This window comes from Felis catus, chromosome F2 (assembly GCF_018350175.1).
Source record: "Felis catus isolate Fca126 chromosome F2, F.catus_Fca126_mat1.0, whole genome shotgun sequence".
Taxonomy (NCBI): Eukaryota; Metazoa; Chordata; class Mammalia; order Carnivora; family Felidae; genus Felis; species Felis catus.
In genome coordinates, this window is record NC_058385.1 from 46,270,859 (window position 1) to 46,289,580 (window position 18,722).

At 35.8% G+C, this 18,722-nt stretch overlaps 1 protein-coding gene across 2 annotated transcripts in view; it reads right to left on the minus strand.

The window, feature by feature from the left end:
• Positions 1 to 1,164: 1,164 nt before the first annotated feature.
• RNF19A (ring finger protein 19A, RBR E3 ubiquitin protein ligase) overlaps positions 1,165 to 18,722 on the minus strand; it is a 58,094-nt gene continuing 40,536 nt past the window's right edge. For both annotated transcript variants that reach the window (XM_004000019.5, XM_006943325.4), the window contains exons 4-10: positions 14,469 to 14,613; positions 13,312 to 13,474; positions 9,621 to 9,735; positions 8,926 to 9,087; positions 6,274 to 6,487; positions 4,438 to 4,581; positions 1,165 to 3,341 (exon numbers count right to left, since the gene is read on the minus strand). In XM_004000019.5, the coding sequence (XP_004000068.1) occupies positions 2,651 to 3,341; positions 4,438 to 4,581; positions 6,274 to 6,487; positions 8,926 to 9,087; positions 9,621 to 9,735; positions 13,312 to 13,474; positions 14,469 to 14,613 (1,634 nt within the window). In that variant the 3' untranslated portion in view covers positions 1,165 to 2,650. The remainder of the gene's footprint in view (positions 3,342 to 4,437; positions 4,582 to 6,273; positions 6,488 to 8,925; positions 9,088 to 9,620; positions 9,736 to 13,311; positions 13,475 to 14,468; positions 14,614 to 18,722) is intronic.

Genomic DNA, 18,722 nt, shown 5'->3' on the forward strand with positions numbered 1-18,722 from the left:
TTCAACATGTATTTTATCCTTTGGTGGTCAAAGTTTACATTTAACTAGACAATATGCTGTGGAAAGTCTTACATATTTACAAATTAACTCAATTTGCAGTGAAAATAATAGTGATGGACTGTGTAAATTTACCATAAAAGCAGATTCAGTGCTCTGAGGCTGGGAATTTGTATATTTAAGAGAATCCCAGTAAACTGGTGGTCTACATAACGAACAGTAGAGTAATGCCATTATAATCTTTGTATTCTTCTCTCTCACTACTCTGTGACTTTTCCCCTGTAGGCCTTAAAAAAAGCAAACTACAAATGGTCTTACAAAGATTTTGGTGAGTTTAGGCCTGCTTGAACCCTGGAGTATTCTCGTGTTCTCAGAGTTGAGCTCCAGGGGAATTTGGCTTGGTCCTAAATTAATCCAAGTGTGAAGGATCCGTGGGAGATGAAGGAACTTCTGAAACCAGTGGAAAGGTTTAGACCATTTTTTCAAGTGAGACTGGGGCAGTACTTGTTGAGGGCACAACCAGAAGTGGAATGAGGTACACTGAATGCACTGACCTCCTACGTGGCATCACTTCTGCCGTATTCCTCCAAACCTCATTTCACTTTCCATTTAATCTTCGGTCTTTTACAGAAATGTCAAGAAGGTGGGCAACATATACATACATATTAGTTTCATTATTAACTATGTAACAGGAAATTTAAACAATTACCAATGCATTTTTTAGAGGCTACGAGGATGGAAAGCATTTGATTACAATTACTAGCTTAAATTTAAATGGTTCTAGTTTCATGGTCTTATGTTGCCAGAGAAAATCTTAGAATAGTCTTTTAAGATCTTTTTACTTTTCTGTTAAGATGAGGATTTACAATACTTATCTTTTCACAATTTAATGATAGATCTAGTTACTTTCCAACCAATTCACTTTAAAAAATAAAATATGTTGATGAATAAAGCAGCTTCTTTCTAGAGGAAAGGCAAGTATCAGACATGAAGAAAGGACAGTTTCTAACATTGTTTGTTGAGAATTTCAGCAGATGCTTCCTTTTGGGCTGAGACTAGGATACAGAATCATCTCAATAGCTTGCAAGATCTATAAATACCTGCCATATAGCAAATAAGTATTCTTGTTCTTATAAAAACACTTGCAAACGAACCATAAGGCAGCAATACATTAGTATTTACATTTATTTAATGTATGCAGTTTACACACTCACTGTTGAACAAAATTGGAATGCAAACAAATATACAAATACCATAATAAGCATTATCAAATAAAATAACTGGCACTAGTGTTATAAGCATATTAATGGACCTGGTGAGAACAAGTGATGGAAGAAGACTGCAGCCCAGGGCATTTTTCTTTTTATCAAAAGAAAACGCTCAGTAGCACCATAATGGTAATACTTAACAGAAACACTTAAGATGGAACATTTCAACTGCTATCATTGAGGTTATTTATATAAGTGAATTAACAGTATAGGCAGTATTTTGGCCAACTTCTGTTTTTGTCAGCTGACCACCCTCCATAAACAAAAGCAAAAGAAAGTAAAGCCAGCCATACACGGATCCCCTCCTCAGTACTTGGTACAAACTCTGCACCGTGCTTTGAGCTCATGATCAGAGAAGATATATGCATGTGTTAAAAACTGAGGTTATGTAATCACTGAAGCCTGAGTGTGTCTTTGGTAGGCTAATACTTTTTCAGCGTTGTTATTATTAATCATGTTTATCTATCTTGTATTTGTCTACATAATCCAAAGTGGCTAGAGAGGACACTATGGAAAACAATATAGCAAAATCTTCAAACAACTAGGCCCTTAAAATCCAGTCTATTCCAAAGGCACCAAGAATCAATGGGGTGCAAACGTCCCCTTGGTAGAAGGTGACTTTTTTGTAATACTTATGAACTAATGGAATTGTATTTTGTAGTTTTATAGATCTTATTTGGTGCTGTCAGTATACTTAATTACCTACTTTTACGCTTTGCTTCTAAGATGGCAACAGCAAGATGCAAGATATAGAGAGAGTACCAGGTATTTCTATTTCAAAGTTGTGCAAAAACTGCCACAATCTTGCTCAGAGTGTCTAAGTATCCAAATGGTAGCAAATGGGCTGCATTAAGCTTTATATATCCACATTGCATATGAAGAAAAAAAATGAAATTTATGCTCAGTTATGAATAGAAATGTTACAAAGAGGATCATATACTGAGAGTAACCTGCAAAGTTCTTTAAACAGTATCCTTTAGTGGTTTCAATAAAATGTCACTAACCACTTATCCCTAAGCCTCAAGTTTTCTTCATAAGAATGTTTCTAATTGCATTAGTACTTTATACTGATTATAAATTAAGCCAAATTTCTATCTAAATACACAGTATGTGCTTCAAGCATTGTTTTGTGGTGAACACACAAAACATACTTCTCTTAAGAATTCTTGTCCTTACAATAATGCACTTTTTAAAGCCTTCATTTCATAGTTTGGTAATTAAGATCCACATGAAACACAATGCTTTGCTGAACACAGAAAATGTATCTGCATTAGATTATGCAACCTGGCATTTGCTGGTAACTTGAAACTTAAAGTAGTCACATGTAGTTCAACCAGCTCCAAACAAGGTTGTTCAGTGGTAATTAATTTGCAGCATTTATAGGCCTAAATTTCAGTCTGAATTGCAACTTTTAATTCCATTGTCTGATGTGAGTGGTTATTATTTGTTTCTTTTAGTGCATCACCAAAATATAAATCAACACTGGGTTTTATTCCATTGTTACCATGTTCTTCAGCAATATGATTCAACTGTGGAACTTCTGAACACGAAGCAGTTTTGGTAAGCACAGAGATGCTACACTGATGTGGAGAATTTTCCAGACGGTCATTTTCTACCTCAGGAAGAATGTTAACAGTAGCAAAGCGGGCATGATAATCATTGGAACCATGACTACAAGAAGTTTTCATGCTTTCTAGGTCAGAACAACTAAATTCAGAAAAATGACTAGAGTGCGAATCCGCTACAGATGGCATACTGTCACTCAGGGATGGAGCCTCAAATTCACTTGAGTTCGTGCTTTGCTGTTCTAACAACTGTGCATCCATGTCCTCTCTGGTCTCATTTATCTTCATGGTACTCTTTTTCCTCAATTTACCACTTTTTGCTTTCTTTCCTGCTGTTGCTTCTTTGGACCACTTGGTGGCACCGGATTTACCTTCAGGCAAGCCACTGGACGAACCACCAGGATGACTCCGAGCGGCGCTGCCATCCTCCACGCTACTACTTCCGCTGTTGTGCCTGAATTTAGATGGCTTTGATTCAATATCTACTTGCACCTCCAGACTGTTGCCTTCTCTGGAATATAAGAGTAACAAATATAAACAAATTTCTAACTTCCTTTTATTTTGATTCAGGTTAACAGCAAAGGGGGAGGGATTCTGTGTGAAAAATTCAAAGACTACATAAAAGCTGTCAGAACAAATTGATGTCGGACAAGTTCTATTAAAAAATTACTTGAGGGGCGCCTGGGTGGCTCAGTCGGTTAGGCATCCGACTTCGGCTCAGGTCATGATCTCATGGTCTGTGAGGTCAAGCCCCGTGTCGGGCTCTGTGCTGACAGCTCAGAGCCTGGAGCCTGTTTCAGATTCTGTGTCTCCCTCTCTCTCTGATCCTCCCCCATTCATACTCTGTCTCTCTCTGTCTCAAAAATAAATAAAAAAACATTTTAAAAAATTAAAAAAAATTACTTGAAATAATAGGACTATATTTACAATAATGCTTTAATTAAAAAAAAAATAGCTACATTTATTGCTTATGCTGTTCCAGGTACTATGTTACCTTCTCCATTTTTTTTCAGAATAGCTTTATTGAGATGTAATTTACCTATCACAAAATTCCCGTTTAAAGCACACAATTCAATGTTCTCTAGTGTATTCACAGAGTTGTACAACCATCACACCACCACCTAACTTCACAACATTTTCATCACTCCCACAAGCAACTCTGTATCCACTTCCACTGCCTGTCTTCCCACCCCGACAACACCTAATATACTTTCTGTCTCTATGGATTTGCCTACTCTGGACATCTCTTCATTTGCTTTTCCCAGAGAACCCAATAGTTGGTAACCACTATTTATGATAGTTTTGCCTAATGATAGGAATAATTCTTTTAAAATTAATTTAAAAAATCCTTTAACTTTTGGGGCACCTGGGTGGCTCAGTCAGTTGAGCGTCTGACTTTGACTCAGGTCATGATTTCAAGATCAGGTCATGGGTTCGAGCCCCGTATCAGGCTTTGTGCTGACAGCTCAGAGCCTGGAGCCTGCTTTGGATTCTAGGTCTCCCTCTTTCTCTGCCCCTCCCCCACTTGTGCTCTGTCTCTCTCTCAAGAGTAAACATTAAGAAATTAAAGAAAAAAATCTTTAACTTTCTAACAGTTCTTTCCTTACTTGTCCAACGGGATGTAGGAATTCAGAATAGATCCTGCCATTGCTTTGGTGCTGGCATTATCACTAACTGTTCCCAAGCTGACTGTGCCAGATTCTCCACTTAGACTGTACCGTTCTTTCTGTACATCTGCTTGTACTTCCAACCTTAAAAAGCAGGGAGGAGATAAAAACTGAAATTACATATAATATCAGACTACTATAATACATATCTTCAAATAATTCCATTAAGAATCCCTAGGAATTAAGAAACTATTTTAGAAACAACTACCAGCATTTTTTTAGCCTCCTTTTATTTGATTATTTAAATTCTACTGCAGCACACCGAACAGTACCAGCCATCCAAATAAAATAGGAAAAATTAGCTGTCTGCCAAGTAAGATACTAACAGAATAACACAAAAAGGACATAAAGGATTTTAATTAAATATGCTGGCCATGTTTGAGTGTGAAACAAAATCTGAATACACTAAAAGCCATTCTACTTGACAGAACAATGAATCAAAAAATCATGAGCATCTATACATTAAAAATGATCCTATGAATTTGACCTGATTCTTTAAAAAAGACATAATAATAAACACCACTATAACTTAAGAGTTTGTATTTAAAAGCAACCTACCTGAAAATAAGATAAATACAACTAATTTGACTTTTGGGGTGCCTGGGTGGCTCAGTTAACTATCTGACTCTTGATTCTGGCTCAGGTCATGATCCCACAGTTCACGAGCTCGAGCCCCACATCGACGAGCTCTACATTAATGGTGCAGAGCCTGCTGGGGATTCTCTCTCCCTCCCTCTCTGCCCCTCCCCCACTTGCTAGCTCTCTCTCAAAATAAATAAACTAAAAAAAAAAAGATCCTGGGGCACCTGGGTGGCTCAGTTGGTTAAGCATCCGACTTCAGCTCAGGCCATCATCTCATGGTTCATGAGTTTGGGCCCCACATCAAGCTCTCTGCTGTCAGCATGGAGCCCACTTTGGATCCTCTGTGCCCTTCTCTCTTTGCCCCTCCCCTGCTAGTTTTCACTCTCTTGCACACAAAATAAATAGATAAGCTTTAAAAACATTTTTAAAAAAGATCCTATAAAATATCTGATTCTTTAAAAATGACATAATAATAATATAACTTAAGAGTTGTGTTCAAAAGCAAGCTACCTAAAAACAAGATAAATATGACCAATTTATCTTTTAATTCATGTATACTTTCTTACATTAAAAAAGCTAATAAACAGAAGTAAAGAATACTGAATTAGAAAAGAAACAAAGGAAGATAAAAATGCTTTACATTTCTGCTACTTATCTGTATGGCTGTTGGTAAAAGACTTGGTGAGAATGAAATAAACATAAATACACAAAAGGATTCAGGTGGACTAGACTACCCTGGCCTCAGTTCACACACTCCCACATATCCTGATTCCTCCTGCTCCCCTAGGCCTTAACCCAATATCTCTTTTTCTAACATCCAGCTGCTGCTGTCTTGAGAGGTAAGGTCCAGGCTTAAGTATTTCCTTTACTGTGCCTACCAAAGCAGCTCTAGCACTGATTCATAACATCAGATGTGACAAGTGCAGTGAAAAAACTGGCAGAATGCTATGCCATAGACTTGGCTTTTACCATACCATGGGTCTATACTATTATGACAGAAAATTCAAACAAGTAAAAACCTCCTGTTCACCACTAAGATTCATTTTTAATATTACCATTTTCAACTCTGACACAGCCCGGTTATATGTAATCATCATAATGATTACATAATGACATAATCATTCAAAATTCTTATTTAATGAATAATTTGTAGTTAACAGAAGACAAACAGAAAACAAAGCACACTTCTCTTACCTGTTAAAACAGTTTACCATGGCACTTCCTGACAGACTCCCTGTTATACTGGCTCCAGCCAGAGCCATGGTACTGGCCGTTTCACTCAAGTTGTCTCGAATGGCTCCTATTCGATCCATGTGGCTTCCACTCGCACTCAAACTGCCAGTCAGACCACCAACACTTCCCTCCCCTATGCTAGGGTTGTGTCTTGCTTCTGCTACTGAAGTTGTGTCTAAATGCAAATATTTCAAAGAAATTAAATAAGTGTGATTATTAGTTTTCCTCTTCTTAAATTCCTCTATGATTTCAGATAGGACGTTTTATTATAAAATATACACAGGAACAGAAAAGACATCTGGAGTCAGGAACAAGTAACTATGGGGTAAAGGGAAAGAGAAGTATCTCAGAGTTTAAAAACAGATTAAGGACTAACTCTCAGTATTAAACTGTCACCACTTTTTGCCATAATAGAACTGTATGGGAACAGACGGTCGCTACACTTGTGGTGAGCATAGTATAATGCAGAAACTTGTTGAATCACTATGTTGCACACTTGAAATTAGTGTATTACTGTGTGTCAACTATACTCAAGAAAGAAAAAATAAATGAGGAATGAGAAGAAATGGGAGAGGAGAAACTGGTTTTCTCCTTTTTTTTTTTTTTTAAGGATTAAAAATACTAGGATTTTTGTATGCTAATGGAAACAAATAAATATGATGAAAGCAAGTACCTACTATGTTCTGGGTGCTAAAAATACAGTAACAAAGAAGACACATATAGCCCTCATCCTTAGGAAACCAAGTAAACAAAAAAGTTACTACAAATTGTGATAAGTGCTTTTAAGGAATCAAATTTTTCCCTTTAAGGCAAAATTGGCTTAAAATCCCACCCCTTCCCAAAAAAGTGGTCAGCACTTTTTAGAAAATCCAGATGATTTAGGAATTCTGTAAAAAATGTGACGGTTGAAAAAGCTGACTTTGGAGGCAAATATGTGAGTTTCCAACAAGGTTCCATTTAAACCACTTATTATTCTCCAGGTCAAGAAAATGGGCCAGAAGCTGATTTCTAGATATGTCCTACAGATCCAACTATCTGTAAGCTATTATAAGATCTGATACCAGGGGAGAAAACTATTCCAGGCACAGAGAACTGCAAGTTTAAAAGTCTACAAAGTAAAGGTGTACTTGGCATCCTCAAAAACACGAAGGAGGGATGGTATAAGATAGGAGAGTGACAAGAAAGAAGTTCAGAGATGCAGCCTAGGACAGATCATGTGGAGTGGAGCTGTACAGGCCATGGTAGGGATTGTGGATTTTTCCTCCAGCACAGTTGGAAGCACTAGCAGAGTTCTGAGCACAAAAAAGACATGATCTGATTTATGTTTCACAAGTTATCACTATGGCTACACTGTGGAATAGTGAGTGGAAGATAAGATGATGGATGAGCTAAAGAAGCTATTACAATAGACCAAGAAGAGGATAGTAGCTTGGACTAATGGAATAGTGGTGGTGAGGGTAAGAAATGGTTGGATTATAGCTAAATATTGAAGGAAGCACCAGAATCTGCTGATGGATCTGATGTAGGGTAAGAAGGGAAAAGGAGGAGTCACTGTAAGTGAAGGTTTTTGGCCCAAGCAACAGCAAGAATGGAGAGGCTACCTAATGAGGCGAGGATGATGACTGAGAGAACACGTCTTAGAGTGAAGAATTTGGTTGCAGGCAAGTTAACCTTGAAATTCTTGTTAGATATTCAAGTGTAGATTAAAGAGGAGAGTTCGATGTACAAATGTGAAGTTCAAAGGAGAGTTCCAGCCTAGACACAAATTTATGAGTCGTCAGTCTACATATTATTTAATAGAGGAGATTACAATGCAGCGGGTGTAGATGAAGACTGAGAAGAAGTAGCCAGGAGATATGATGAGATGAGAAAAGGTTTCCTGGAAGATAAGTGAAGAAAATATTTCAAGAAGGAGGGCATGGTCTACCATGTCAGGTGTACTGGTATATTAAGATAAAACCCAAAAGGTGACCATTATATCTGGTAACATGGAGGTCACTCATGACTCTGCTTTAGTGGAGTGGTAGAGATAAAACCCTAGAGTGGAAGGGTCCAAATACATTTGGAGTGAGTTCAAGACAGAATGGGAGGTAAGAAAGTGTATATTATCTTTGTACTTCTGCCTAATTATTTCCTGAAGACAAATTTCTATAAGAAGAATTGCTGGAATATAGAACATGCACATTTTTTAAGGTTTTACTCCTACTGGTAGTCTATGAGGGCCTTTTCATTCTCTAGTTAATTCATATTTCTTTGAATAACAGTGGGTTGAAGATACTCTCTATTCACTGGCCATCTGCATTTCTTCTTTTATGAACTACCTTTCTCTTCATATCCTATCCTTACTGACTTGTAATATTTTAAGCAAAATTGAAGACTGGAAGTCTAGAACTTCTAAGACGTTACATTTCCAGTGTAGGTTAGGTACCCAGAACCCTTCCACCCGTTTTCATCCATTCACCTTTCCTAGGCAGTATTTCAATGATATACTTCTGGATGAATGCTATTAGGCCTCTGGAAAAGGCGGCAATGGAAATTCTAATTTGCATGTTATCTACCCCCTAACATAAACTATTAATAAGTACATTTTCTTCCTTTGCTTAAAGGACTTACCTACAGCTGTATTAGTTCCACCAACATTTATATCATTTTCATCATCAAATTCAATCCTGACTCCTTTTCCATTGCCTGCTGATACTCCACAACCTCCGCTTCGACAGAGAGAAATTGGAACAACACCATAGACATAGGCTAACATAATAGGAACACCAATACCTAAAGAGGAATTAAATTAGTCATTAGAAGGCAAAAAATAAATCATAGAAACATGACTTTTTAGAAAGCCTTTTCAAGAGAAAATATACAGGAGAAAAGTGCTGTTGCTCTCCAACTCTTGCCCAAAGTGGATTTACCCAGCTGATAAGGGGAACAAACAAATTCAAAGCTCCGAATCTTTCAGGTGACACTCATGAGGTGAAAAAAGATGTCAACCTTTTTAAGTGCCAAGTCTTCAAACTGTATGGGGTGAGGGAGGGAATAAGCCACTAAGAATTTACCAATTATCCTAATGCTAGGCTCTTGGGTCTATAATACTTTTAACCAATACAATTACTCAATGAGAGGTTTTCTGTAGGCTCAGTTTAAATTGTCCTTAAATACAAAAGTAATTATCGTTGGGATGAGCACTGGGTGTTGTATGGAAACCAATTTGACAGTAAATTATATTTAAAAAAAAAAAAATACAATGCTTTCAATCCTTCCACAAAACTTAAAACTTGAGATTATTGTATTTTTAAGCATTTTCTTACCTACAGTTACTGCAGCTACAACTGGAGATACTATTACAGACAATGTTACACCACCTGTTATGGCCAAATTCCGTTTGTGCTTTGAAACATCCTTGCCTTCGTATCGGTTGTGAATCTTGAATTAAAAATAAAAACGAGGTGAAGATTTAAAAACACATTACGTATTTAATTTAAATGAAAGTCTAGACATACATTTGATAGTAATTTAAAGTGATTTCTTTTATAATTTCATTCACTTAAGTGTCCTAATTGAAGACAAATGTTTTAATGTTCTTAAACCACATTCTTACACATAGTTTACTCCTTATTAATAATTTGCTTCAAAAAGACAGTGATTTAATAGATTTTACTTTGTGTTTACTTTTAAATAGTCTTGAGTAAATGTATAATCTTATTCAAGAATAGTTAAAATCATGTTTTGAGCAAAGAAGAAATTAAGAATATTATTTTCAACACAGTTATGAATTGGATATTTACTAATAGGATTACTCCTAAGAAATTTAGCATTTCACAGGTTTCTAAATAAACACCCCTAAATGGTAAAAGTTGGCTTCTAGGGGAGATTTCTACAACTTTTTTTTTTAAATGTTTATTTATTTTGAGAGAGAGAGACAGAGAACGTGAGCCGAGGAGGGACACAGAGACAGACACAGAATCCAAAGCAGGCTCCAGGGTCTGAGGTGTCAGCACATAGCCCGATGCGGGGCTCAAACCCATGAACCGTGAGATCATGACCTGAGCCGATGTCAGACGCTTAACCGACTGAGCCAGCCAGGCAGCTCCCCCTGCCCCATTTTTAAAAAAAATTAACCTTTAACAAGCAGTACGAATAAGCAAACACCACTAAATAAGTCACTTAGATTCCTTTTTATAAAGAAAAATATTATCAAATGACTCAGAATCCTGGGGTCCCATTTATAGCTCAAAGTAAAAAGGTGAAAGAGGGAAAAAAGAGAATGCTGCTGCCAGGGGACAGAAGTTAGATCTACTTAGCATCTTTGTATACAATATAAGTAGTAATAAATAGAATTTAATATCACATTGAAAGTGGCTTGGGAGATATATGAACTTCAAGAAACAGCTCAGTATCTGGGACGCCTGAGTGGCTCAGTTGGTTAAGTGTCTGACCTCAGCTCAGGTCATGATCTCACAGGTTGTGAGTTCAAGCCCCACGTGGGGTTCTGAGCTGACAGCTCAGAGCCTGGAGCCTGCTTCCGATTCTGTGTCTCCCTCTCTCTGCCCCTCCCCTGCTCATGCTCTGTGTGTGTCTCTCTCAAAAACGAATAAACATTAAAAAACAAAACAAAAAACAGCTCAGTATCTTTGGTCTTGTGATTTGCAAGGGCTAAAGCTAATAAGTACATTTCTCCTGTTTCAATAGAGATTCACAACAGCCTTCAAAAGTGTGCAAGTAGTCTCTAACATAAGCTACTTGACTTATGAACAATATTACAAGTGAGGCTTAATAAAATAATCTATTACTATTATATGGTTATTTTGAAGGCTATAAAGTACAACGAGTCTTGTGAAATATATTAAACAGTGAGAAAGCTGGGGTGGGGAGGTGGGAGAAGCATGCGTGGGACAAGAAATATTCCTATTTCCTAGTCAGAATCTTGTTTCCCAGCATTGACTATATGTTCCTATGGAATGGGCCTCTATAATTGCCTCAACAGTCCCTGCAGGTAGAGATGGCAGCCCCTCCCAAAGGTATCTTTCATTACCCTTCAGTACTGCAGCTAATTCTGGCTCCTCTCCCAACTACCATTCCTGAAAAACAGCACGGAAGCAGAATAAAGCCAAAACTAAAAACTGACAGAGTAAACAGGAACCCTCCAGAAAACTTTTCATCCTTAAGCACTAATGTTTAATTACAGTGATCATATCATACTACTTCTGGTTCAACTTAATTTTTTCTATTTTACTATTTTGTGCCACATTTTCTATTTGTTATTGCAAATAAAGACTAAACTTTTAGGTACTTTATCAACTTAATAGGTTTGCCTGGGCTGGTTTGTATCCCCAAATACCGCAGAGAAAATTGTTTCAATGGAAAACTAATTCATCAACTTGTAGATGTTTGAAAAAAGGAGACTGGTAACTGCACCTAAGACTTGAACAATGAGGTAAATAATCCCTCCTCTATAAATTATTTGTAAGTGTGTGCAGTACAACAGTCTCTATTTACCTTCTACTTCTATTTCTAAGTATCTGAATAAACAGTTTTGTTTTTAGCAAAGGCTTGCTTTGGATAATTACGTGAAACATTATTATAATCAGCTATTATGTATGGGACACTTTAAACAAGCTTAGTTACTTAAAACCTTCCATAATAAACATTTGGCTCATAAGTATCTATGTTTATCCTTGGTCCCAAAGCTAATTTTTTAAAAAAATAGTATGTATTGTTATTTTTCTGATTATAAAAGTAATATATGTTGAATATTTAAAAATGTGCCTGTTATATGGAAAAGGATCAGCTTTATCTTGAGTTTGGTCCCAAAAGTCTTAACTGGAATTTAATGAAACAATTCAAAGGGAAACAGATTCTGACTCAACATAACAATTACAGGTAACAGGCAACAGAACGGGCTGCTTCAGGAGTTGGTGTTTCCCCCATTACTGAAGTGCCCAAATGGCTAGAGGAATTTATCAGGATTCTTACATAAAGAACGTATCTGTGTTTACATCCTAGCTCTGCTTCTGTTTGTGTAACTCAAACTTTCCTAAACCTCAATATTGTAACACATAAATTTCTGTGAGTTTAAAAGGAGTCAAAGTACATAAAACACCCAGCACACAGTAAGGGCTATATGCCTCTGCTCTATTCTGCAATGAGACACCTTCTATAGTTACTTCTCAGTTCTGATTTTCTATTAGCCACTAAGTGACTTCTTAGCCACTTCACAAATTATCCCTTTAACTTTTCAAAAAAGAATTATTGAATAGCTAATGAAATATAATTCATCATTCACAGGCCACTCACTGGTAATTATTGGTGTTTGGACCTTCAAAAGATTGTTATAATCTACAAAACAGCATATTTAGTAATAGCAGTAATCTAAGAAAATAAAAGCTTTGAACTAAAGTTCAAAATAATTCAGGAACTGGCTAATTATTCTTTGCCTTGAGGGCATGTGTTTTTTAGCCATTAACTTTTTCTAGACCTGACTTTACAAGGATATACATCCATGCGAAAAATATGAGGTGTGTCCTTCAATACTTTACACTTAAAGTTAGAAAGGTTTACAATACAAATGTACTCAAGTTTTCAGATTCAGGTAATTTCAAAGCAAGTCTACTTTTTAAAAAAAATTTTTTAATCTTCATTTATTTTTGAGAGAGAGAGACAGAGTGTGAGCAGAGGAGGAACAGAGAGGGAGACACAGAATCCAAAGCAGGCTCCAGGCTCTGGCTCGAACTCATGAACTGCAAGTTCACGACCTAGCTGAAGTCAGATGTTCAACTGACTGAGCCGCCCAGGTGCCCCAAAGCAAGTCTACTTTCTATGCATTCGTATGAGTTTGCTGAATGCTGAAAATTTATTATTTTATGAAAAATAAAGTAGTTTTATACTGAAAATACTAAAAATGATCTTTCAAAACAAATAAAAGGCAAAACAAAAATCATCAACCTTAATCCTAAAGATTTAGAATAAGATATTAAACTAATAAGGAATCAAGCATTTTACCTTACGGCCCACATAGACAGGAATGCCAATAATCATTGCAGGGATAGCAATGCCAGCTATTAAAGCAATTCCTACAGGAGCACCAACAAGTGTCCCCAGCTGCCACAATATCTTCTTCTTTCGGCTCCAGGGTTTCTTCCCCCAAAAAGTACAACCTGATGGACTAATGAAAAAAATTATAACTGTAACCACTGTAAAACATAATAATGACTACAGTACATTAAAGAAATGACTCTAAAAGAATTTTCATACTTAGGAATGAGGTTTTTTTCCCTTTCTTTGAATTCTAGGCTCATTAAAAGCCAAAAAAAAAAAAAAATCAGTGTAAGAATCACCATAAATTATTTTAAAAGGATACTGATAGGGGCACCTGAGTGGCTCAGTCGGTTAAGCGTCAGACTTTGGCTCAGATCATGATCTCACAGTTCTGTGCTGACAGCTCGGAGCCTGGAGCCTGCTTCAGATTCTGTCTCCCCACTCTCTGCCTCTACCCTGCTCACACTCTGTGTCTCTCTCTAGCTCTCAAAAATAAACATTAAAAAAAATTTTTTTTAAAAGAATACTGATAACTAGAATTCAGGTTAAATATTTATCCCTAGTTCTCCATTAGCCAGAAAATGTTAGTTTTTGAAGAGTAAATTAATGCAAACATGCTTATTTCTATCCCTGTTTTAGGCATACAATTATCTGATTATATTAAGCTCACTTTGTGGAATAAATGAGGAAATTTATATATGAGAAAATTAAGTGGAATTATTTATGACCTAGCATAATTACATGGGGGTATAAAATACTAGCTTTCTAGTTTAAAAAAAAAACAAAACAAACACAAAAAAAGAAGAAATCTAGGTTTCCTATTTTTGACTAATCCCAAATGACAAGCACAATAATTTGGTTCCATTTAAATTTATGTAACTGAAATAAAACACATCCCTCTAAGAATCTTATAAGCACCAAGTTTAAAAATGCTTAGGATAATACAGTTTCAAATTCTTTTACAATATAAAATTATATTTAGATATAAATAGCTCCTTTTCCCTTCCCACCCAAGTACTAACCAGGCCTGATCCTGCTTAGCTTCCCATATCGGACACGATTGGGCGTATTCAGGGTGGTATGGCCACAGACTAAATAGCTAGCTCCTACTATAAACTTACCTTAAATAATGTAAATCTGAGATTTCTTTCATACATAACCAACAAAACTCACAACCACAGACAGCACATGTCATGTGATTACAGCTCCCATCATTCATCTTTATTATATAAGCAGCACATCGTGGACATGGCTTTATATCATCAGCTATCAGGAAAACAGAGAGACCTGTTTGTTTAGTACATAAAACTGGTCTAAAAATAACAATTTTAGTAGATAATCAATTGCAGCAATGCCAAAAAAATCTTAACATATCAGATTGTTAACTGAAGAAAGGAACATACTTTATACTAAATTTTCAAATTGTAAACATTTTCAAACACAGAACAATGAGAACAAACAGTAACAAAATAATAAAAAGAGAAAGGAGAACCAAGGACAGCCCTGGGCAAACTGCAAACTACATAAAGTTTGTCTTTGTTCCTACCTCATAGCTGTCTTCCCTGAGTGGCACTTGATATTCTAAAACTTTTCTAACCATCTCTACTTTATTAAAATGTAGATATTCTTTATACTACAGAATAGTTATCTTTGTCCTTTTTTTATTCATTTATTCAAATGCTGTTTCTGGATAATGCACAGTAATATGGTTACAATGCACACAGGTGCTAAGTTAAAATCAAATGGTACATAACTTTTGGAATCACTAACATAGAATACAAGTTATCTCAAATTACACAACTATTTTGAACTTTGGCATCTAAGAGCAACCAGTAAATTATTTTCTATTATTAGTAGTGAGGTATATTTTCTTACTATACACAGTTAAGAAAAGATATGCATGGTACTAGCCATTGAATTCAAGTATTTGTTCCATTTTCTTACATGATAAGCATTAAACTATATTCTAGTTTCCTTTCTAAAAGTTTTATGGTCATATTTTACAGTGAATTCAGCTTTCCTTACTGCTTCTTTAAGAGTCAAAGCTGGTTTTTAACTTAAGAACCCATCAATGCTCACAATTAGTATTTTAACAATTCAAACAATTTTGAGCAAACTGGTAACTCTATGCAGCCAGATCAAGAATATAAAAATTAAAAATATCCGTAAGTCATGATTTCAATGATCCAAAGGACATAAAGTCTGCATTAAAATACTTTTAACACTGGAGCATAAATTTTAAAAAGCTAGCTTTTATAGGTGATATAATGTCTAGTACATCAAATTAAAGAAATACTATCTGCTTAACTGGCATATTAATTGATAAACTCCTCATTCCAGAGTATACTCAAGTAGTAAATATCTCAATCAGAGGTGGGAGTAAAGACACTCGACTTTGGCTCTGATACATTCAGAACAAAATGAAAGGGGACATCCTCATTCTTATGTTCTAAAAACACAAAACAGCCTTTCAATACGCTTAGATTACATGTTAGAGAATGAACACCATAAGGGATTTTTTTTGAGGTCTCCTTATAGATGTGCATGTTTTCACTGTGTACTTATCTACAAAAGGCTGTTTTGTCTTTGTCTCTTTTCTTAAAACAAATTAGAAAAAAATTCACTGTGTACATATTTTTCTCTCAAAATGCAAAAATCCTAAATAGAGCTATTTTACTGATTAGATGGTCAACTGATGCCCCATTCCCTGAGCATCAATTAATCCACAGCTGCTTTATGTTAAAAGTTTCCTGTTTGTATTTAAGGTGGGTTTGACAAAGTTTTGTGTTTTTTTTTTAAAATCATATTTCTATTTGCTGTTAAAATATGGGCTGGCCTACTGTCATATTAAGAAAAAAAATAACAGGTTACAAAACACTATACAATTTGTCAAATTTGTCAAATCTCAAAATTTGTTTAAAAATGTTCCCACCCCCCACCATAGTACCTGTAAGGACTTACAACAAAATGTTAACAGTGGTTATCTCTTGGGGTGATAGCATTAGGGAATAGTACACAGGGGACAGTAGTAGATAGGGGAGTGGAAAACCAATTAAATGTATTTTTAATAAAGGGGGGAAATATAGTAACAAAAGTGAAAAATATAGTTATTTAAAATGTGAACTCCAAGTGCATAAACTCCCTAGTAGCTATAAGGAAGTGTCTCATGTAGATGCAATACTGTCACAGTTTAAAGACAAATATAATCACAATACAGCACTCTTACTTATCTTCAACTCACTCATAAGGAACAGTCAACTGATTATTATCGTTATGTCAAGCAATCTTTAAAAGTACAGCCAATTTTTCAAAGAATCATGATAATGGGAGACAAAAATACCAAGATATCTGGAATAATGGGAATTAATAAAACCATTTCAGATGGTAGTTTCCTTCCCTCTTCCCCCCGCCAGTCAATGAGCAGCCAAGTTCAAGTTTATAGATTATATCAAAAGAAACTATCACATAAACATTTGTCCTGAGAGTTCTGATTTTTAGAGCACTGAAAGTAAAAAGGCATGTACTTAAATTTTCAGAATTATAAGATTTTTGAAATATGGAAAAATTCCAAATGAACTTTTTAAAATAATCACCTTGGGAGGCTATATTTATTCCAACAATGCTACCATTTGGCTCAAATCATTTGGGAAGTTTTTCTTTCATAATTACTTTCAAAGCAACTTAATATAAAGAAAATCACTCTCGAGAGCACCTGGGTGGTTCAGTCGGTTATGCAACCAATTCTTGATTTTGACTCCAGTCATGTGTCTCGTGGCTTGTGACTTCGTGACCCACATTGGGCTCTGCACTAACAGTGCACAGCCTGCTTGAGATTCTCTCTCTCCCTTGAGAGATCCCTGCTTGAGATTCTCTCTGCCCCTCCCTCCCTTGTACTACCTCTCTCTCAAAATAAATAAACTTCAAAAAAAAAAAAATTATTCCCATGATCAGTCACATTTTACTTTGGATATATCCCAAACCAGTGATTCAACTTGGTATGATATTCTAGTGGTTAAACTTAGCTCCAAAGGAACTTCTGGTCATTTCCCAAAATCAAACTGACATTAAGAAGATAGTTTAAGTGGCTGTATTAGGATCTAAAGGCTATGACCAATAAGGTGTTCCAGGGTAGCACTGCTGAAAAAAAACAACATAAAATCCCCCATGGTGAATACTGTAAGATCAACATTTATTTGGATGACTAAATCATGATGTTTATTTTAAAATCAATAACAAATGCAAATCTCTAGCAGGTGACTGGTTTCTCTAGTTTCTCCACCTCTAACAGCCAGAGCACCTACTATGTGTCAGGAAATGTTTCAACCTTATAGACATAAGTATTATTAATATCTTCATTTTATAGCTGAGACAACTTGCTCAGGGTTGCACAGAGAATTAGTGGAGAAGCTACAATTCATATCCAGAGACACTGATTCCAGGGTCAAGTCTGTTACTCAGTATGTCATGTGTCCTATAACCAATAAACACCCATCCCTACATTTAAAAAAGAGGAATATCATTTCCAAGTGGACCATTCAATGGCTACAGCGGACTCTACAGGGTACAGTTTACATATATCAGGTCCTCTCTGAATTGCTTCTGGACCCACACCTACAATTCATTATTTATACCTTTGAGTTCCACCCCAAATCTTCAGGAGAGTAAGCAAAAACAAGCCAATCAGCAAACAAGCATGAAAATCTGTGTACATTATATAAAATATTAAATGTTGACTTTCAAGTTTATATCATTTTAAATGTTTAATTTAAAATTCAATTTTAACTACTGAATAAGACTTTTCTCTGATAGCATTAAGTATATGACTATCTCAATAATACACTGCTGGTAGGAATGTAAATCATTTTCTTGACAAATTTCTGTACTTTCCAAGTTTTTCCATTTTATAATTAGTGAGAAAAGTATTTTTCTAAAAAAAAACTATTTTTCTAAAAGTATTTTTCCTAAAAATCCCAATAAACAATGAAATTTTGTAAATGGGAAATATTAATTTTTGGAATTTTTATTCAAAGAACATTAAGAGATTCAGAAAAATTTTTTAGGGGCGCCTGGGTGGCTCAGACCATTAAGCGTCCAACTTCGGCTCAGGTAACGATCTCGTGGTTCGTGAGTTCGAGCCCCGCTCAAAACGTCAGGCTCTGTGCTGACAGCTCAGAGTGTGGAGCCTGCTTTGGGTTCTGTGTCTCCCTCTCTCTCTGCCCCTCCCCCACTCATGCTCTCTCTCCCTCAAAAATAAACATTAAAAAAAAAATGTTTTTTTTAAATTTTTGAGATTTAGAAGATGCATACATTGTTCATGTACATATCCCCAGGTAATTTTTAAATTCTTAGCCAAAGACACAAAATTCTTAGTGTCC